The sequence below is a fragment of the Stegodyphus dumicola genome, chromosome 4 (genome assembly GCF_044657685.1).
Source record: "Stegodyphus dumicola isolate Sdum_Otavi_A_Nest chromosome 4, ASM4465768v1".
Lineage (NCBI taxonomy): Eukaryota > Metazoa > Arthropoda > Arachnida > Araneae > Eresidae > Stegodyphus > Stegodyphus dumicola.
In genome coordinates this window covers 152,929,877-152,953,059 of record NC_140771.1, presented here as the reverse complement: position 1 = coordinate 152,953,059, position 23,183 = coordinate 152,929,877, and the positions used below count along the sequence as shown (strand labels likewise).

The window sequence follows — 23,183 nt, the reverse complement described above, 5'->3', positions numbered from 1 at the left end:
CTCGTTGAACAGACAAATATATACGCTCAGCGGGGAAAAGAAAGAAAAAAAAAAAAAAAAAAAAATGCGCCCAGAATTTATTGCATCTGAAGCCTATATGAGAAGATTTATTGGAATATTATTGCTTACAGGATATCATTCTTTACCTCAAGAAAAAAATGTATTGGTCTTTTGATAAGGACATTTCTGTTCCTGTTGTACGAGCATTGATATCACGTTTGCAGTACAGGAATATGAAGCAGAATTTGCATTTGACAACAGTCAAATTGACAATACTGATAAATTATATGAGGTGACACCGTATCTAAACTTACTAAATATCACCACTTTTTACTACTGGAAATATAAAGTCCCTTTTAGATTTCAGACGCAAGAATGCATTATTCCTTTTGCAAACTCCTATTGAGAGTGTAGAATTAGCCAGAAGTAGATCAGCAACAGGAAGACCTAGTAAATTCAGCATTCAAAAACCATTGCATGGAGATGGTAGACATTTTATCGTAAAGTCCGTTTATAATAAAAGTGTTGTAAAGAGTACCATAGTCAGACTGTTTACAGATGCAAAGTATGTAATGTAACTTTACATCATGATTGTAATCAAGCTTTTCATGTTTGAATCTTTCAAATGAAATAATCTGTATTTGTAAAAGAAATACAATGTATATTTTAATATTAAATTAATTACAAGTAAAGTGACTTGTAGATTTATAAAACTTTGTACAGCTAAAAAGTAACCCTGCACTCCACTCAATAGAAACATCACACGAGTACAATCCTACTCACTAAACATCCGTAGTCTTATTCCGCTGACGTTGCGTGAACGCAACACTCACTTTTTCCACAGGTAACAGCATTTTTTTTTTTTTTTTTAATTTTCAATGTAAATTTATGTTATAAATGCTTAATTTAATACTTGTTATTATTTTCATGAGAAAAGAAACATTCCTTGTAGTTTTGGTGGTTAATGGGTTAAAGTTGTGTATTACTTACTGCATATAGAACAATAATGCATTTAATATAAATCTATGAAAAATTTTAATACACTGCATAACAACATTGAAGGCACAGAAACAAATTTTAGATTATAGTCCTCATTATGTGAGGATCTTGCTAGCAGCAAGAATCTCACTAGTTGAAAGTACAGTCAAAAGTCGTTAATTCGGACACCCATAATCCGGACCTCAAAGCTACAAACTTTCTGCGCATGCATCGCGTTCACGCATGCGCACAGGCGTTTACGAGAGCGCGTAAGACCCTTACGGTTGCGAATATGTTTGTGCGCATGCGTGTTTAATGTGTAACGGAGTTATACGCTAAGCTAAAGTTATCTAATTCAGTTAATGTTGCAGATTGCGTTGTTTCTTAATCTTCGAATTGGATCCGGCTTATTATTTTTTGCAGACTGTTAGAGCAGTTTTATAAAAGTAAGCTTGAACTTTCGATTATGTCAAATAGAATTTCCGATATATATTTACTACAAAGCGAAAGTATGTTTTGAAATCTGAAATCTGTTTATCAATTTCACGCTGCTCTGCGGCAGAGGGGGGGGGGCAGAAACATCATTATTAGATTATGATAGATTAGAAAGATTATGTCAAATAGAATTTCCGATATATATTTACTAATATGTAATTTGTATCTACAAAGCGAAAGTATGTTTTGAAATCCAAAATCTGTTTATCAATTTCACGCAGGGGATTGGAAGTTAATCTGTCAGCACTATCCTTATCTTCAGGGCAGATGTTTTTATTTTATTTGGTTTATAATTCCGTACTAAGTGTAGTATCTGTCTTTGATACGATTTAAATCAAGTTCCTCGTCATTATAATTCGCTTCCGATAGTGAAGAAAGTGACCCAGAGGTTATTGAAAACGAAAACATTTCGATTGACAAATTAGTCAGTATTCTCAACACAGCAATTATAGGACTTGAACAGCGGAACTTTGTAACTAAACAAGAAATTATGTCTGTTTAATAGAATTAAAGAGAAAGTATTATCACATGAAACGAAGCAACTTACATTGAAGGAAATGTTTAATAAAGTAAACAAATAAATATTAAGCTTTTTCTTTTTGTAAATTTTGATACCCTTTAGATCATAATTGTTCTTTATTTCATAAATTACAATTTCATATTTTTAATTTTGTAATTTTTGCATGCCATCTTACCAGATTTAAACTGATGATCTATAATCCGGAAAAATCGATAATCCGGAATCGCCGAAGTCCCGAGGAGTCCGGATTAACGACTTTTGACTGTATAAGATCATTCTGAGTTCTTGCCTTACCTTAAATAGTTTGCAAACTGAATTAATCATGCTCTCTTAATTTTTCAATTTATTTTATGCCCTCTGATTCATTATAGCTGAAAACAATATCAGAAAAGAAACAGGACCATTGGTCCATGAGCCTCCTTGAAATCGAGATGCTTTGATGACAGATACAGTACAGATCGCTAAAATCCCTTGAGACTGGCTGTGAAGTTATGATTCCTATAATGTCAAGTGGGGCCATAAATGAACGAATTATTGCTTCTGCAATGTCAAAGCCTGTGTCTCCCACCTCTGTTATCTACATTTTAAATTTATAACATACATCTCTCTAAATCACATATGACAGCAAAAATATTAATAGAATTAAATAAATTCTGCCCCATCACAATTTTCACAAAACCCATTTTTTCCCCTTATCTTTCCTGTCCCCCCTTTTAGCTCAAATGGGTGTTAGCTAGAAGGGCTATCAGTTTTGAAATGGCATTTTGCATCAAATCACTATTAAAGGACTGAACCACTTTTCAAACTGTTGCCACCAAATAGCTAGAAGGGCTATCAGTTTTGAAATGGCATTTTGCATCAAATTACTATTAAAGAACTGAACCACTTTTCAAACTGTTGCCACCAAATACTATCGCCCTGCATCAGATTTAAAGAAACTAAATAATGAAGAACCAGCACAAATGTCTTATGTTTTTTGCACTGTGAAAGAACAATGGTGCCTAAAGTCATCAAATTTTGAATAACATAGTCCTCCCCCAAAATATAGGCACCTGGAAGCTCGAATTTGGAATTTGTTTTATTGTATATTTCTTATTTTGTAAAACTAACAAATTTTTTATTAAAAAACTCAACGATTTCAAAAGGAGCAGTGGCAACACTGTAGGAAATAAAACATTTTTATCTTCAGTGTGCGAGACTGCCTATTAAAAATTCTGAAGATATGCTCCTTTTAAATCGGTTTAGGCTAAATGCTTTCGAAATGTGTATGTGTCTGTAAATGAAAAAAAAAAAAGTTACGGCATAATATAAAATCTGAAAGTTTTCAGGTTTTTGTTTTTAAACATTTTGATTATCAACAAACAATGATCTTATACCTTCAGATAGAAAAAGCTTGCAAATGAAGATCAGATTCATGAAATAGACAATGAATTTTAAAAGGGGGTGGAGGGCTCATAGTAAAAGGCATCCCACTTACTACTGAATCTGAGTTTCAATAATTTTTTATCTTAATGACTATATTGCACAGAGGTTTATTTTATTTTACAAGAAAAGTAATGACATCATAACATGGGCTACAATTAGCCACTGTTTACAGCCAGGGGTTGCCAAAGTGGTCTATATAGACCCGTAGGGGTCTATTTAACAACAGTAGGGGTCTATCTGACGCAAGGGGTCGAATGGGGGTCTATTGGGACTTGAAGGAAAAACAGTTCTTAATAAGCAAATCACACATATCTAACTGCGTACGTAAAAATTTAAAATATTTTTATAATTGACTTAATATTATATTCTTTATAGAAAATAAAATAATAAATCAGAAAACAATCTGCCCCTTTTTTCCTTATGGGTTTTCGTATGTATACCGTGACGTCACAACTTGACCTTGTGACCAGTTTGTAATTTGCACGACTTATAGTATGTAGTCAGAAGAGCGATTGAGGCTTATCCGTGTCTCTTGCTGGCGAACCCATCAACCAATTAGAAGCTTTTGGCGCAGACTTGGCGAGCGACGACACTGCCGTTGGCTTTCTATGCATTAAGCGCGAAGGGAATCTTCAGTACTCCATTTTCTTTCTTCTTATGTGTGTGGTTTTAGTTCTTTTAGTTTTTTCCTTTTTTTATACGGCAGTTACGCATCATGTCGTTGGTTCGCCCTTTGTCTCCATCGCAAACCATACGAGCCTTGCACATGAATCAGATGCATATGTGTGCTTGTCCAATTCTACACTGGATGCTACAAACGCAAATATCATATGCATTTTCAGCTATCTTTGTGAACTGTGAATCTTGAAACCGATAGGAAGGGAGTGACAATTTTTAGATGTTTACAAGAATATTTAAATAAATATGACATTCCGCTTGAAAATATAATAGCAGTAGCCACAGATGGCGCACCTTCTATGGTAGGGCATTACCGAGGTTTTGCTACATGCCTCAAAGAAAAAGTGCCCGGTATTCGTACTATTCATTGTGTGTTGCATAGACACAACTTAGTAGCAAAATATCTGATTTCAGAGTTACATGAAGCTTTACAGTTTTGTATTAAATCTATTAATCAAATTAAAGCTCAACCTCTTAAATCAAGATTATTTGCCAAACTTTGTGAGGAAAACAGTGAGTTATTTAACCAATTACTTCTGCACACTGAGGTTAGATGGTTGTCTAGAGGTGCATGCTTGCAACGGCTCATCAATTTATTTGACTCCACGACAGAATTTCTGAACGAAATAAATCCTGTTCTAAGCAATGAACTCCAAAACAATAAGAACCATATTTTTTATTTAGCAGACTTATTTGGAAAATTTAATGACGTTCAAACAAAACTGCAAGGAAAAGATGTAACAATTATTCAAGCTCGGACAATACTGTTAGGCTTCCAAGTAAAATTAAATTTATTTAGATCTTCATTGCTACGTAAGGATTATAAGTATTTTTCAAATCTGCAACAATTAAAAATAAAAGAAGAAGAGTTGGAAATATGTATACAAATCATCTTCAAAAATTAAGCGACGATTTTAAACTGCGCTTTGTTGATTTGGAAAACATCGACATCCCTGATTGGATTATTGCGCCATTATACAAGATGAGCTTGCTGAACTATTGTCCGATCTTGAAGCAAAAACGCTTATTAAAAATTTGACAATACATAAATTTTGGACTAATATAAATATAAAGCAAAAATATGTGAAACTTTACAAAATGGCTCAGCCATTTATGCTGGCGTTTCCAAGTTCGTATATGGTTGAAGCCGGTTTCAGTCACATTAATTCAATTTTAACTAAAAACATAAATAAATTAAATGTGGAGCTTCAAGGGGATTTACGGTTAAAATTGACTAATTTCAAACTCAATATAGCGAACCTTGCCAAGAAACACCAGGCACACTCATCTCATTCAGAAGTAAAAAATCTGTAGCTACTTTACTTACTGTTTTTGATTTATTAAATATTTAGACTATAGTTTTATTTTAATTACCTGAAAATTACCTTTGTGGGGGTCTATGGAGATTCCGAAAAATTATATAGGGGGGATGATCAAAAACGTTTGGCGACCCCTGGTTTACACCCAGAGTGCACTGCACCAGGCAAACCTGGTGTTTTGTATTAGCTGAGAAATGCTTGGCGCTAGAGTGGAATCTCGGCTAATGGAATTGGCAGTGAAATGTATTCTGTGAGAAACTTGATTTTTGTGGTACATGGGAAGTTGCGATTTATATGTTACGCTGTAAGGTGAAACCTAGCGCCAGAGAGTCGCCATGGAAAATAAATGTATTGAAACTGTGTAATGTGTGTGGTGTTTATATAGCTATCGATGGGAAATAAAATCAGTCAATTCACCTGGCACTGACTAATTTACACTGAACATATCATCATGAAAGGAACTCCTCATCAAAAGAGTCACACACACACACACACTAAAGAGATTAAAAGAAATATGCACTAAAAATTTCGATTTCAAAATGTTTTATGAAAATACATTATTCTGGAAAGAGAAGCTGACTACTAATAGCACTAACACACACAAAAAAGGGCAAAAATAAATAAGCATAATAAAAAAAGTATAATAATTCAAACTCAACATACAGCTCCACATTCCTCACAAATCTTGCTCTTTTTTTTCTTGCTTGATTCACCATCTTTTTTTGAGCCTTCCGATTTACTTTCTTTTGTATTTGCACCATGTTTTTTATCTAAAAAGAGATAAAATAGGAAAGGAATAAAATTAAGTTCAGACTTTTTTTTTTTTTTTTTAAATTCTGTGTTAATCAGAAAGCTTTGTGAATAAAAAAATCTATTTTACAATTTTAGAATTACCAATAACCATCTTTACTACTCTTCATAAGTGAATTACACAGTTATTGATTTTATTAATTGTACAAACAGTAATTAATATGTGATGATGCTAACAAGAAAAATCTTAAATTTGGAGGCAAATTTCCGTTATTAAAAATAAAGTACATAATAGTAGTCTTAAGGCTATTATAGCTTTAGGAACATTATGATATGGAAGATTTCAAAAAGGAAACATAAAAATCAAATATCAATAAAATGATCATCTATTAAAATTCCATACAAGTTTAAAACCAATGTCAGCATTTTGTTATTTTTTTAAAACAGTTCAGATGATTTCTATGTTGTAAAAGAAAGCATCAGCTCAGTTTTTAATTTTGTAAATTCAAAAATAGATTCTTTTAATTGATTTAGACCAGGGGTTCTCAACCGGTGGTACGCATGAGAAAAATACGTGGTATGCAAAGAAGCAAAGTATTTAACTATTAAAAAATTAACCCTTTCAGGGGCGCAATGTTATGATTTTTTAAAATTTATGAAAAAGTAAGCATAATGACATGCAATGGTCCTATAGACAACATAAATGAGTTTAAAAAAATTTTTTTCGTCCCCCTTTATGGAAAGGGGACCGGTTTCGCCTTGAAACCAGCGCTCGTCTAGAGCACTTAAGACTAGACATTTGCTTATTTATCTTTACTTTGCTGAAAAGTATCTAAACGTAACCCAAATGGCAGATTAGATTACTAAATTACTGAACAACTAATAAAGTAAGTAATATTTGCATAAACACGCATTTTTAATTATAAATAAAAAATTTAAAAGAGGAAACAAAAAAGTATGAGACAAAAAGTAACTAATAATGCACTAAATTACTTGCATAAAACTATGAAATATTTTTAAAAATTATGTTTAAAACTAAGAAAATTATATGTAAAAATAAAATAAATTAAGATGCATACAATTATTTTACTATGAAATAGAAGCATGAGAAAAGCGACCACTAAGAGAAGCATAATAAAAACGCAACTACGAGTGTTTTTCAGTGTGCTCTGTGTCTCTGTAAAAAATAAAAAATGTTTTCCCCCTCTCAAAAGCTCCATAAATCCTCATCTTTGAAGCCAGTCAAACGAAGATATTGTGCAACTGTTTACAGCAGTGATCCGAAAGCAATAAATACAACTGCAAAAAATCTCGCGACTGCGTCATCTGATAATTTCTTCGATGTCCCAGAGGGGCGGTGGTTTCATACTGAAACCGCAATGAAAACATTCAAATTTAAAAGGGTTCCATTACTTTTTTTGTGAACTAAGGACATTTCATTACTCATTGATGCCTGCTTATAAAATATATTGTGGAAAAATTAAAATTTTTTGCTTTTAAAATGCGTCAAAAAGAGTAGGGTGCAAAAGAAGCTATTTTTGAATGATTCGTATCAATTAATGGATGCCCAGAAAGGTTTGCTGCTGTCATCTGTTATCAGCTTTAAGAAGTAATTTAATTTTAGCAGCGGTTTTGAGAAAAAAAAAAAATTCTAAATTTAAAAAAAAATGTTGAAAATGCGGTTTCAAGGCGAAACCACCGCCCTTGAAAGTGTTAAAAACCCCAACATCTTGATTGAGTTTTTTTCTCTAACACTTGTAAATTTATGCCATCTGAGCTTTGTTCAAGAGTGATGGTGTTGGTACTAAAGGTTTTCAATTTTTGTTTAGATGGTATACATTAATCAAAAGGTTGAAAACCGCTGATTTAGACCAAAATTAAGAAAAATGTTAAGGTCTAATATATACCAGTTTTTAATTCAAATCAAATTTCACAGAGAAATATTTCAGTACTCCGTAGCATAACATAAAATTTTAAGGGCTAGTTAGAAGAATAAGAACTTCAAAAATATAAACTAATGAATTTAAGAAAAGAAAGTTAACTGTAAATGCTAAAACTGGCCAACTGTAAAATTCATCCTTAGACTGATGCTACAGGAAGACTATGTATTTCAAAGAAACACAGCCCTCTTGTTCAGGAGAAAAAATATTTGCATTGCTCCATCTAATTTCAACACTTTGTAGAGTCATTAGGTTTTCTTGAAGTAGATATGAAACACAATGCCCTCGTCAGGACTCGAACCTGGACCTCTACCGTTACACTAAGAAGGCATGCTGGAAGGAGGAAGAAATACTTTATATGTCCCCCTTTTAAAGGGTGATTGGGGATTAAGGGACCTAACTGCCAAACCCTGGTGGTGCTAAATTATTGTCCATCACCTTTTTTTTTTTTTTTTTTTCTTTTTTTAGTTTGGGTGCCAGTGTAGAGTCATTATGGTTATTTTGACACTAGTGACTTCAAAAATGAGCAATGCCCTCGCAGGGACTCAAACCTTACACCATGAAGGCATACTGGAAGAAGGAGAAAATACCTTATAATTTAAAACACAAAACAAACATAATAAATTTAGTATAATTATGCAGAATTTAGTAGAATGATTTTTGCACCTTGAAGAAATGAGAATCATGTTAGAATGTTTCAATTCATAAAGCATTTCTAATCTAGAAAAAATTCTGCCTGATTTTAAAACATCAGTGGAAATTGCTCTAAATTTATTCTTTCACTTGTTGAAAGCAAAAACGGCTATTAGCCTTGAAATACATTTTTGTGTTGATTTACTATAAATTTTTTATACCATCCACTGTAAATAAAAGTGTATATTTAAATGTCATCAACTGAAAATGCAGTTTCACTTTTGGTACAACTTTCAAATTTAATCAGTCTGTTACTGATTAACAAAATAAGCAACAGATGCTGTTTTAAAGAATAGTACTTTTTTTACCCTTTAATAATATTATTGATTTAAATAAAAATGCAAATAATTTATGATATATCTAATTAAAAATATTAAATATTTTATAGAATTATATATTTGCCTTTCAAATACACAGAAGATATGTAATGCTCCCATGTTCATGTACGTGTACTTTCATCAAATATCCTATAATATATTTTGTTATCTCACCTGGGTCATTATTGACACAATATTATTAAACTTTAATGAGTTCTTTTGGGCAACCCCTAATATCTGAATCCTTTCAGATTTTTTTAGGGGGTGCATTATTGATCTGGTATTGGCCTCAAGAAGTTCACAAATTTAAAAGTTTATTTAAATAGACAAAAGAAACACTTTTGCAAAACTATTACAAGACTTCTACACCAACAAGTGGAGCCAAAGCAAAAGTTGTCATGTTCTGACGAACGCAAGAACTTTTAATAAACGTAAAACTGACATCTATACCCATTATCCCTCTTTAAACAAAGTTGCCCATACGGGTATAGTGGTTAGGGAAGCATACTACGGTACCGAAGGGTCCGGGATAAGACATGGATGTTTGTAAATGTATAGCGTCAGTGTGGCATGGCGGCACTTTAAATATGCAGCGAGCTGTTCTCTTGTGTGGATTGGTGGGAGAGCCCCAGATCCCCCCCGAGTGCTCTCCCTCAAAGTCGGGGTTGGAAAATAGAAGTACCAACCTCTCTTCGAAGTAGGCTCTGGCAACCACTGTTCCACATGGACAACAACAACAAACAAAGCCATACTCTTGGTATATGGGATGAATGGTAAAAAAAAAAAAAAAAAAAAAAAAAAAGGTAGTTTTCACAAGAAATAAAGGATCAACAATGTATAACTGTTTATTTCAGTAAGAAATTGTAAAATCCTGCTCATTAGTTGCCAAAATTGATTTCCTGCCCATAGTTGGCTTGTACTAGGTCCTGATCACCATCGCATCTGGATTAGTAAAGTTCACCCATTTTCAAAAGAATTACAGGTAAGCATTTTACATTATGAATTTCACTTTGACTGTATAACTCTTTAAGTAATTAACATGACTTCTGAAGAAAATTTTGAAAAGTTAAAACGAAAATGTAGTATTGAAAGATGCCATACTACTAAATTAATTTCAAGAATTGATGTTGCTTAAGCAGATGAAAATGCTATATGTTTTATCTTGGACGAACATCTAGAAGTTTTAATCAAAAAATGAATAAACTAAAATCCTTAGAGAGTAAAATTGAAAATTTCATTGATGTAAACTTAGTTGAGAAAGAAGTAAACATTAGTACTGATTACCATGAAAAATGTATTAAGTATACTAACAAACTTAAATGTTTATTGAAACAGAAACTTTTACTAACTTGTCGACATTTGAAAAACTTGTAAGTACTCTAAATTTACTCTCTTCAGTTAAATTTTTAAAGTTAATAATCAAACCATATTCAAGAGACCCAAAATTGTGGAATTAATTCTGGAATTCGTCTGAAAGCACTATCTATCGAAATGATTCACTTTTGAAAATTGAAAAGTTGACATACTTGACTGGAGGAGCGTTAAATGTAGTATCTGGTTTTCATTTAATCGATAAAAGTTATGACAACTGTGTAAAATTACAAAAATTACATAAAGATTGTTTTGGTCAAAAAGATATCATCATTGATTCTTTTATGAGCAAACTTTTAAAACTTGCAAAGTGTTAAAAATTCTCCATATGTTCCAGCTTTGAGAAAGTTATAATATGAGCTCGATATCGTTATATGCAATTTAAAATCACTGCAAGAGGATTCAAAATCTTATGGTCCACTTTTGATTTCAATTGTTCTAAATTTATTGCCAGAAAATCTTGTTTTAGGTTTTAAGCGGAACACATATTCAAAATGTGATGTAACAATTTCTGATCCTCTTCTTTTTTTAACCCTTTCAGGCATGCTACCTTTTAAAGGTCGAAGTTTTGGTTAAAAAAAAAAAAAAGGTAAGCAGTCTAATTAGGCCTAGAGGAGTACACAAGTAAAATTTTGTGAAGATAGACTTATCATTTTAATTCTGTGGGTGTGCCCAAAGTGGCACTCTATTCAATAGAGCTTTGAAAAGAGTGCTGAAATGAGCATTGTTGTCAATGAACTGACCAATGAGATGCGGAGAAACAAAGAATACAGACTCTCGTGTGCCCAGACCGGGCTCACCGTTAGGGTTTGCCGTTTGATTTTAAGTAAGATTTCAGGGTAAAAATTTAAAACTAATACAAAATAAGGAAATTAGCATATAGCCAAAAAAATAACATAGAAATTTTTTTTTCAAACAATTCCTTTTATACCCTAAAAAAAAATCTGGAATATTTCTTTGAAAAATGAGGGTCTAAAAGAACTAAACATGGCTAAAATATATGGACTGGTTTGTGTTGAGCTGCCATCTACTATAAATAAAGAAGGTTCAGAGTAACTGATAACTCATTTTTCATTCAGTTTTTCTGTGCATACAGAAGGAAATTTTTAGGTGTGTCCAGACCGGACACACTGTGCCGCAAAGGGTTAAAGTGCAAAATTCAGTCTCGTGAATCTACATTTTTAGCTTTACGTTACAGAAAAGGTTTCTCAACAAATTCCAATAATTACAGGACATCCAAATATCATAACTATAATGGGTTTGGTCACATATCTAAATTTGTCCAGATAAACAATGCAGACCCAAATGTTTACCTAGTGGAAATTTCGGTGGGTCCTGTGTTAAAAAAACTCAAAAGCAAAATGCTGACAAAAACAACAGTCCAACATGAATGCTGTCGTCACATCAATCAATTTTCATGAGCCAAACTTACTCCATAAAGTAATCAAAATCAATGATATATCACTCATCACTCTCATTGATATAAGAAGTGAAGCAAACCGTTCTGTCTAATGACATTTATAAACAAATAGGGAATAGTTCTTTAATTGTGTTTCATAATGCGTTGACTAACTTTGGTAATGGCAAAATTAAACGAATGAGTTGTTTTACAGCCTAGAATTTAATAGATGTGGAAATATTTACAACAAATATTACACAGTAATGTAATGCCATTTGACATGGATATTCTTAAACAAGGTGAAGTTAACATAAACAAAGATGGTTTTTGTTTTTCTAAACATGTTGTTACACAAACTGATCTGAAAAATGTTTACATCAATAATATTTCCCTTAATCAAACATTTGAATTAAATATAAGTCCTACTGCTACAAAAGAACAAGTCAGAATTATTGAAAAATCTTGTCTCCGATTACAGAATTCTCAAAGCCAAAACTATGAACACTGAGATGACTATTCAAGTAAAAAATAAAACACCTCTTTTTTACAGACCGCGACGATTACCTTTTGTCGAAAGAGACACTGAAGATAAGCAAGTTCAAACTTGGTTAGCCAACGGCATAATTGAACCTTGTCCTTCTGAATATTCTAGCCAAGTTGTAGTAGTAAGAAAGAAAAATGGTCGTCCCAGAGTCTGTATAAACTATCACAAATTAAACAAGAAAATAGTTAAAGATCAGTGTCCCTTACCCTTAATAGAAGATTTACTGGATAAACTACAAGATTCTCATATATTCACTACAATCGATTTAAAAAATGCTTTCTTCCATGTTACTGTTGACAAAAACAGCCGACATTACACTTCATTTGTCGTCAGAATGGACAATATCAGTTTATAGATGTACCTTTCAGCTTCTGTACCTCGCCTTCTGTATTTCAAAGATTTGTAAATTCTATTTTCAATGATTTAATCTTGCAAGGTCATGTTTTATTGTATCTAGATGATATCATAATTCCTGCTAAAGATGAAGATATTCAGCATTTTAAATTTGTCTTCTCAGTTACGTCCGATTATGTACTCAAAATTAATTTTAAGAAACCTAAATTTTTAAACTGCAGAATTGAATTCCTTGGTCATGTCATTGAAAATGGTCAACAAGTCCCATCTCCTCTTAAAACAGCTGCTGTTATTAATTATTCTGAACAAAAAAGTCACAGACTTCCTTGGTCTTGCCAGATATTTTTGTAAATTTATTCTAAATTTTTCCATAATTGCAACCATTAATTGATCTCTTTAACAAAGGTAATGACTTCTACTTTGATGACAATAAAAGAAACACTTTCTATCTTTTGAAATAATGTTTATGTGAAAAACATATACTAAGCATCTATAATCAGCACAGCGATATTGAAATACACGCTGATGCCAGTATCCATGGCTATGGTTGTATACTCATGCAAAGATCTATGACTGATAATTGCCTACATCCAGTTTATTACATGAGTAAAAAGACATCTGATGCAGAAAAAGAAATTTACCAGTTATGAGCTTGAGTATTAACTGTAATTCAAGCTTTGAAAACATTTAGCGTCTATCTTTTAGGAAAACACTTCAAAATTATTACTGACTGTAATGCATTGAAAATGACGATGAACAAGAAAGATTTAAATACACAAACAGAACATTGGGCGTTGATGTTAGAAGATTTTAACTACAAAATAGAACACTGAACTGAAACACAAATGACACACATTGACGCATTGAGCAGATTCCCTGTTATATGGTCAGTACTCAAGCCCCATTTTGAAAATATGAAATGTTCAAGAGCAAGATGATCACATTCGAGCTATCAAAGAAATCTTAAAAGTTAAACCTTATGATGACTACTGTGCTAAAGCCGATATACTTTATAAATTTGTAGATAGTAACCAATTACTTCCGACTCCAGAGTCAATGCAAACTAATATAATTAAGGACGCACATTGTCGTGGACATTTCACTTCCAAACGAACTGAAGAACTCATCAAACAAGAATTTTATCTACCTAAACTTCAAAAAAGAATTGATAACTATACTGGAAATAAATTGTCTTCCTTGCATACTAATTAACCATAAATGTGGCAAACAAGAAGGTTTGTTACATTTTATACCCAAACAAGATGTACCATTGCATACATATCACAACGTTCATTTAGGGCCACTCTAATGTACTCATAAAAATTGCACATATATATTTGCTATTATTGACTCTTTCACAATGTTTGTATGGCTTTACCCAACAAAATCCACTGATAACACCAAAGTTATATCTAAATTGGAAAATCAAAAAATTGCCTTTGAAAATCGTTCACGTATAATTTCAGATAAAGGCTTTACTTCAAAAGATTTCAAGATTATTGTTCAACCAACAATATCCAGCACATTCAAATTACTATAGGACTGCCTCGTGCCAATGAACAAATTGAAAGATTGAATTCTGTCTAATATCTGTTTTCTCCAAATTATTGATTCAAAATCCTTCAAAATGATACACATGTTGGTGAAGTGATCAATTCAACATACCAACGCAGTATTAATACAGCTCCATTCGAACTCATGTTTGAAACTAAAATGAAATCTGCTAATCATAATAAAATTACAGAATTGTTAAATGCAGAGATGCAGTCAGATTTCATCCATACTTGTGATAATCTTCGCAAGGAAAATAAACAACAGATTTTGAAAGTGCAGGCTGAAAATCATAAAACTTACAATCTGTGACATAAACTACCCCGTAAGTTCCAGCTTCATACAATCAATCGTACACAATACGGACCTGGTCTTAAACTGAAACCCAAGTTTCTTGGACCCAACAAAATCAGGAAAATCAAGAGAAATGATACTTGTGATGTTGAAAAACATTATTTCTTCAATGGACCTATGAAAGCAAGCACTCACACTGTATTTATGAAAGCTTGGACTTCATCAAAACATATTACTTTAGTGTTTTATGGATATTTTCTCATACGAACTGATCTAGACCTTTGGACTTTAATCCTTTCTATCTTTTCTCTGATTACTAACTACTCCCGGGTGCTGTTATTAGAAGATCCAGATAGAATATTATTTTCATTTATCTGCATTAATTTAGTATTTTCATTTTTACTGTATGCTATATGTTAAATTTCACTGTTTGCTTGTCATCTGACGGCAGATGACGATGTTGGATGGCCGATTTATGAGGGAACTGTAACTTTAACTGAGTAAGATTATGTTAAAGCACCACCTAGATAAGCGCATGGTCAGATGAGAGGTGAACGATAGGCTAGACATATGAAAAATGTTCTGATGAATATTCTTTTTTATTGCTTTTCATTCTAATGTATATAAATAATTCCTAGTTTAGCAATAACTTGATGAGTTGCAGCAGTGATGCTTATTCACCATGTCTTTTCTGTATAGACAATGATAAAAAAAATGGCAGGCAGTATACAGGATTGCATTGGGGAAAAAAATTAAATTTGCGCAGGAGAAAAAGGGTGATGCAATTCAAAAATTTCAAAATTTTACACTGTAACTGTAACTGTGAGAGCTCTATTTGCTTTAAATGATCTCAATCTAGAGTGCATACCTTCAAATAATAATATCTAGAATTTTATTTTGATTGGTTGAGCAAATGGCCCTAAGGTCTTCATATATATCAGGGAAGTTTTTTTTATGACCATCCTGTATTAAATTAGATAGCATTGCATATTGTCATATAATATTACTACAATCAAATGTACCATTTAAAAATTTCTTCAACAATTTTCTGAATCTCTACATATAATAAAAGAAACTGTCTCTGTCTCTAAGCTAATAGCCAAAGGCTACGAAATCTGGTGTATAGGTGCATCTAGACAAGAGCCAGTGCACCTCGAAGCGATTTTTTCAAAATTCGAATCAGATTTTTAAAAATTTTATCTTTTTGATTTTATCGCCTCATTTTGAATAGTTTCATCCTTTAAGAAATGTTGTTTTGGCAACAGTTTTTCATACAATGCTTTGCATGCTGGATGCTGACTGTTGAAAATATGAGATAAAATTCTGCTTTTTTTCTTTTGATTTTAGGACACGTAACATGCACATCACAATCTTCTTATTCTGACGCACATGTGTCTCGTGAAGCACAACAGAAAAAATTTCTTTCCGCCTCTCTCTAATAGGTAATGACAAAGAGGTTAGTATATTTTGAATTATGTCACCCACAAAGTACAATTTTGGTTGGATATTGCTTTCTGATTTCATTCTTTTAGAAATGTGGTTTTGGCAACAGTTTTTCATTCATTGCTTTGGATACTGGACTGTTATCTGTTTTCTCTTGAAAATATGAGATTTATTACTTATTTAATTGTAATTTTTTATATTATGTTTTAATTATATATAATTTTAATTATATAAAAGATTTTGCATGATTTTTTTAGTAAACAAAGTTCCTTACTTCCTTTATACCATTTGAATTCTTAAGATTTTGCAATAAGTTGGTTAATTTATTTATCAGGATAATTAATACTTGCATTAAGGGATATTGCTTATTTCATTGTAATTTTGTTATATGTAATATATTTCTTTTGAAATTTGTGAGTTTTTCTCTCGATAAAGTTGTTGTTCTGCAGAGTAAAATTCTGCGCAGTTTTTAAATTTAATGTTTGGTATTCCCTTTACGCATTTTTCCAGTACATTTTAAAGCCAGACAAAGGCTGGCCGTGTAGCTGCTAGTCTGTTATAAAATTCTGAATCAAAGCTAAATCCCTGGGAAAGGGGAACCCACTATAATTTCTGCTACTTCTGCATGATGACTGCATTCATAGAACAACAACAAAAATGCAACTGATTTTTGACTTTGTTTTACTTCTATGTATGAAGTGAAGGAAGTACTGTAATCACGACAAGTTTTGGGTATCATATTTCAATGAAAATATCTATTTTGACTACTCTCAAATCCATTCAGGGTTGCCACTCAAACAGGAGAATGAAATTCCCTGACTTTTCCAGGTTTTCCAGGTATGTTTCGAGAAAATTCCAGTCTATCCACGTAATGTACGTTGGCTGTGCTAAGAGGTAAATTTAATTATGGTATTACTTGTACTGTGTAGCAAATTCACTTAATTATTCAATAAATCCCAGAGGACATTTGTTCTTAATTATTCTTGGTACACTTTGTTTGATAACTTTGTTTGCTTTTCCACTTAAGAAACTTAATCAAATTTAAGATATATACATTGGATAACAAATTGTACGTTTTATTTAATTATTACTCATGATCATCACCAGTTCAACATGAGGCTAATCCGGTTCTTATAAATCACAACGCAATGCTAAAATTTAGGTTAGATTTTAGGTAAATTTAATTTGTGTGAGGTGTCTTCTTAAAAGGCACCTTAACACTTGAAAACACAAATATAATTATAATAGGAGTTGTTTTCTCCACTGAAGATTGAGATTAGAATCTGCCCAATCTGGAATAAAATAAAGCTTTTTTTGCAGACATTCTGCAGCTAAATGAAAGTAAGAAATCTTTTTAATGATATTTTTTTACTAAATTGAGGTATTTTATATTTATTTCGCAGCATACATAAGGAAAAAATATGTGCATTAAATTTCGTGATGTCATCATATTGCTAGAATTAATTTCAGGATTATGCCAGAGAAAATTTCCTGAAATTTGGAAATATTATTTACTAATGATAAATAAATTTAGAGGGAAGAAGCAACATTAAATGATATGAATAACATAAAGATAATTACTTAAAAATTGAATTAGAACAATCAACGATATTTTAGCGAATATACTTATATTACATAGTTAGCCTAGATGACTGATTACTATTTTTTTATTTTACTGCAAAATGACAAGGTATTTATTAAAAAGAAAAGAAAAAAAAAAAAAAAGACTTTGCGGTAAAATCCTAGTATACGGTACGGCCTTCGCACGATTTTGAAAATTGTTGCCAAGAACAAAATGACCCGTTTACTGCTCATCATCATGTCGCCAAATCCTGCTGTACCATATATGGAGATTATTCTAACCAAAGAGCGTCTATGTTAAGAAAAGGTTCCATACACATAAATGCTATTATGCGGCTAGAAAGCGGAGGGAAAATTCGGCAAGGGATTTGGCGACCAGAATTTCCCTCTCCGCGATGTGTACAGGAAATTGTGAAACACGTGTTAAGAAATGTTCTTTGCAGGGGTGTAGCTAGAGAGGGGGCATATGTCCCCGGGCGCAGAAACCGAAGGGCGGCAAACTGATGTTACGATATTTTAGGATTAAATCTTTTCCATCCTTGGCAAGCAGTAGGGGGCGCGAAATCTTCAGTTGTCCCTGGGCGCTGAAAACCCTAGCTACGACTCTGATTCTTTGACAAAAAAGAAAACTACGAAAATCCGTTTTTAAATTATTGCAAAAAATCCAAGAAAAAACAATTTTAAAGACGGATTTTCGTAGTTTTTTTTTCCCCCTCAAAATAACTAATCCATGAATAATTTATTTGCGCCAAAAAATATTTTCTTTTCCTTTAGAGTTTAAAGAAATTTTAAACGATATTAATTTTATGAACTCTTGATAACGTGACCTTCGAACTTCGACACTGGTTTCGAGCTTTGGCGACAGATATATCGCGCATGCACAGCTGTTTCCCTCTATGATGGAACGGAGCCACGTCTGTTGCAGAGAGGTTTTTCTTCTTTACAGTACACATTTTTTTATTCTAACATTCATGGTACCGTATACTAGGATTAAACCCATTTTGTTTTATACAAGAAGAGGTACTTTCTTTAGTTCATGCACTGCACATGCGATTCCCGAGGTTACTGGAAACCAAAAGTTGCGGGAAACTTGCTTTACCTTTCTTAAAGACAATCAAAGTGGAGCTGCGAAAATTGGCTCTATGCCAGCTGCCCGAATGACACTCACGTGATACACAATTCGCCAAAAAAGTGATCTCTTCCGACATCGGCGCAAAATTCGCCTTTTTTGGCGGGATCGTTGTATGAAATTCCCCGACTTTTCCAGATTATGACTAAAACATTTAAATTCCCTGACTTTTTCCTGAATTTTTTGGTCAATTTCCAAATTCCCTGACTTTTTCCGGTTTTCCCGGTAGCGTGGCAACCCTGTCCATTTATACTATTTTTTTGCACAATATCTGTATGTATGGAGCGAATAAAGAACTCGTTTTTCGAAAACAGATCATGAAATGAATTCAGAAGGGATTTTCTTTTGACATTTGTACATGCGCACATATCTCACGTAACACAAAAAGGATTAGCTGTACAACACTGAAATTTTTTTGGAACCATAAAACATAGGCTAGCATTCCACCATGACAGGCAGAAAAGAGGAAAGTTGAAACGCATCGAGGAAGAACAAGGCTATCAAAGAATTATAAGACTATCAAGAATTGTCTATTATAAGTCTATTGCCTACTATATTTGTTGAAACTCTCACCGACAACCACATGATTTGCGCATGCGCGCAGCAAAAACTAAATCAGAACCTTTTTAGTTGAACTTTGAGAACTCGTGATGGACGTATGAGTGAAACATGTAATCCTTATCTTTGTGTTATATATATATTTTAGTTTAGTGATGTGAATGTTAACTAAATATCTTATTATCTTAGAAGCCTCTTTCTTTCTGTGAGTATTGCATCAATGTAATTAAGAAAAACATCCCCGGATATGCCTTTGGAGAAGAAAGAAGATCGACTAAAGCCTTTTTACCTTTTATTTTCTAAGAATTATTATGATTACACATTTTTTGGCATCCCATGCCGCGAATGAAAGCGAATTGTTGATACTATTGAAGAACTAAACACTTTTATTAATGTGTCGAAGGAAATTACGTCGACTGCTAAATTTGATCTAAGGGGGTGGTGTTACAATGAACCTAGCGGTAAAATTTTAAAAGGAAATCCTTGCAATGAAGGCTCCGATAAAACCGTATCAGTTCTGGGGTTGAAATGGAATTTATCAAATGACACTTTGTCCTGTGACTTTAAAGATAGTTCTGTTAATCAGCCTGTCAGCAAAAGGAGTATATTGTCAATAGTACACAGGATTTTTGACCCGATTGGGTTTACACAGCTCCTATTACTCTGATTTCTAAGCTAATGCTTCAAGAATGCTGGAAACAGAAGATTTCAAGGGATAACAATTTACCTAAAAGCATTTCTGACAAATTTGAAAGTTGGAAAAATAAATTGGACAATTTGGAAAAAAATCGCTATACCCAGAAGAATTTTTGCTGACTCCGAAAGAATTTCTGATTTATCTTTACACGTGTTTTGTGATGCAAGTAAATCTGCTTATGCCACATGCATATTTATGCGAAGCTGTAATGAAAATTCTGTTACATGTCAGCTCATCTCAGCTCAATCCAGAGTGGCACCTATCAGGCCGATTTCCATACCACGACTAGAGCTCTTAGCTTGTACAATTGGTGCTAGACTGGCACAACGTGTTAAGGAAGATTTGAGACTAGAAAGCTTGCCTATTTATTACTGGAGTAAATCTATGGATGCATTATTTTGGATAAAAAAGAATGAAAACTGGGCCATTTTCATTCACAATAGAGTGAAAGAAATCCGTACTCTAAGTAATCCAAACGACTGGAATTATATTCCTGTAACGCTAAATCCAGCGGACCTCCCTTCCCGAGGATGCAGTCCGGAAACCTTAGTCAAATCGAAATGGTAGGAGGGTCTCGATTGGTTGAGAAATGATCCAGAAAAATGGCCTACCTCTGAAATTATACCGAATTTTGACATTATAAACGCTGAAAGAAAGAAGACAATAATTTCTGCAGTTAATTCGAATGCTATGACTGAAGTTAATTTTGATAAGATTTCTTCGTACAATACCATTCTAAAGATAATATCTTGGATCTTCCGTTTTGTTAAAAATGTCAGATTAAGTCCTAATGAAAGAACTTTTGGAACAATTACAGCGGAAGAAATTAAAGGAGCCGAATTAACTCTTTTGAGATTAGTGCAAAGTGAATCATTTTCTGGATTAAATGACAAAAGATTACGTGTACTTCAACCAATCATTGATTCTAATGGAATTTTAGGGTTAAAACCAGAATTTTGAGAAGAGATGATACAGAAAATTTTCTATTTGCTATTATTCTTCCTTCAGATCATCCTATTGTAGTAAAATTAATTAGAGCTAAACATGAAATGAAAAATCATGCAGGAGTACAATTTTTAATAGCTGCTTTACGAGAACAATATTGGATTTTGAAAACACGAAAGACTGTCAAGAAAGTCATAAGAAGCTGTGTTGTATGTCAGAGGTTCGATACTAGTTCTTCGAAAACACCCATTGCTCCTCTCCCTGAAGACCGAGTAAGAGAAGCAGCAGTCTTTGAGATTGTAGGTGTTGACTTGACTGGACCGTTGATATTGAAGGGAAATAAAAAATAATGGATAGTGATTTTTACCTGTGCTGTTTTTCGCGCAGTACCTTTGGAATTGATTTTCTCGTTATCAACTGAAAGTTTTCTGCAAGCGCTGAGACGTTTCAGTGCTAGACGTGGAAGAGCCCACACCATCTATTTCGACAATGGAAGGAATTTCAAAGGAAGTGATAGATTATTCAAAAGCTTAAATTGGGATAAAATCTTAGAACAAGCTAGTATCCACAGGATCACACGGAAATTTTTTCTGCCATCAGCTGCCTAGTGGGAAGGATGGTGGGAACGATTAATAGGAGTCCTGAAAAGAATCCTTTGCAAAGTTTTAGGACAATCATCTCTGAATTATGAAGAAATGATAACAATTCTGTGTGACTGTGAAGCAATAATGAATAATCGTCCATTGACGTATGTCTCGGAAGATGTTGAAGATTTATCTCCGATCACACCTTCCATGTTTCTCCATGAGATTCGACAAATTGGAGTTCCTGATCTGGATAATACAGATGCGAAATCTTTAAACAAAAGGCTTATTTATCGACAAAAACTTTTACAAGATCTATGTAAAAGATTTCGAATCGAATATCTCGGACAGTTAGGACAAAATTATGAACATGTAAAAGCTTCACAACCTCTGAAAACAGGAGATCTTGTTTTAGTGTCCAATGATAATAAGAAGAGAACAGACTGGTTATTGGCGAAAGTAACCGAGATTTTCAAATCTCGGGATGGACACGTGCGTTTAGTTAAGGTCAAGACTAAGATCGAAGAAGTTTTGTGACCAACCAAGCGTTTGTATCCTTTGGAGATAACATCATCAGATGAACAGTCTAGATTTAGAAATGTAGCAATCAGCTCTTCTGATTGACCAGAGACTTACTGCGATCCTGATATTCGTAATGACTTGCCTCAAGATCTTAAGAACGAAAAGATTCCATCGATGACTACAAGAAGTGGTCGAATGGTAAAGCCTGTTTTCAAAGGTTACAGTTTTAAATTTGATTTTTCAGCAAGTTTAAAGGTGGAAGTATGTTGAAACTCTCACCGACTACGTGATTTGCGTATGCGTGCAGCAAAAACTAAATCAGAACCTTTTTAGTTGAACTTTGAGAACTCGTGATGGACGTTTGAGTGAAACATGTAATCCTTATCTTTGTGTTATATATATATTTTTGTTTAGTGATGTGATTGTAAATTAAATATCTTATTATCTTAGAAGCCTCTCTCTTTCTGTGAGTATTGCATCGATGTAATTAAGAAAAACATCCTCGGATATGTCTTTGGAGAAGAAAGTTGATCGACTAAAAGGTAAGCCTTTTTACCTTTTATTTTCTAAGAATTATTATGATTACACAGAATTATTTATAAGACTATCAAGAATTAACCGTATGCAAATTTGCACTGAGAAGAAGCAGAATTTTGCTGTTAGTTGGTACCGGAGAAAGCCAATCAGAGCAAATGGTGTCCCTGAAAACGGCACATTATCGCTTCAAGCATTACCTTGACAACATCGTCTGAAACTTTTCGTGAATGCCATGGCAGAGTACACGTACGAGGAATTGGCAGATATTCACCTTACATACAGGGATGTAAAAGGAAATGAACGCAAAGCACGAAGATTGTACTAACAGCAGTTTCCAAGTCATCCAGCCTTTTCCATTGTTCATTGAAGACTGCGAGAAACAGGCTCTTTTGCCATCTCGAAAACCAATGCAGGACATTTGCGGAATGCACAAACGCCAGACATGGAAGAACAAGTTTTGACTAGACTTGAAGCAGTTCCTTCCACAAGTATGTGAGCAATGGCATGTATCCTGGGTAATTACCTTGTACATCATGCCAGATCGCTTGACTGGTGCAAC

At 33.2% G+C, this 23,183-nt stretch overlaps 1 protein-coding gene across 5 annotated transcripts in view; it reads right to left on the bottom strand.

Annotated features, from left to right (window-relative positions):
* Window positions 1-23,183, bottom strand: part of woc (zinc finger protein without children) — a 257,267-nt gene that overhangs the window by 175,047 nt on the left and 59,037 nt on the right. For all 5 annotated transcript variants that reach the window (XM_085815607.1, XM_085815608.1, XM_085815609.1 and 2 more), the window contains exon 4: window positions 6,079-6,185. In XM_085815607.1, coding sequence (XP_085671733.1) covers window positions 6,079-6,185 — 107 coding nt within the window. The remainder of the gene's footprint in view (window positions 1-6,078; window positions 6,186-23,183) is intronic.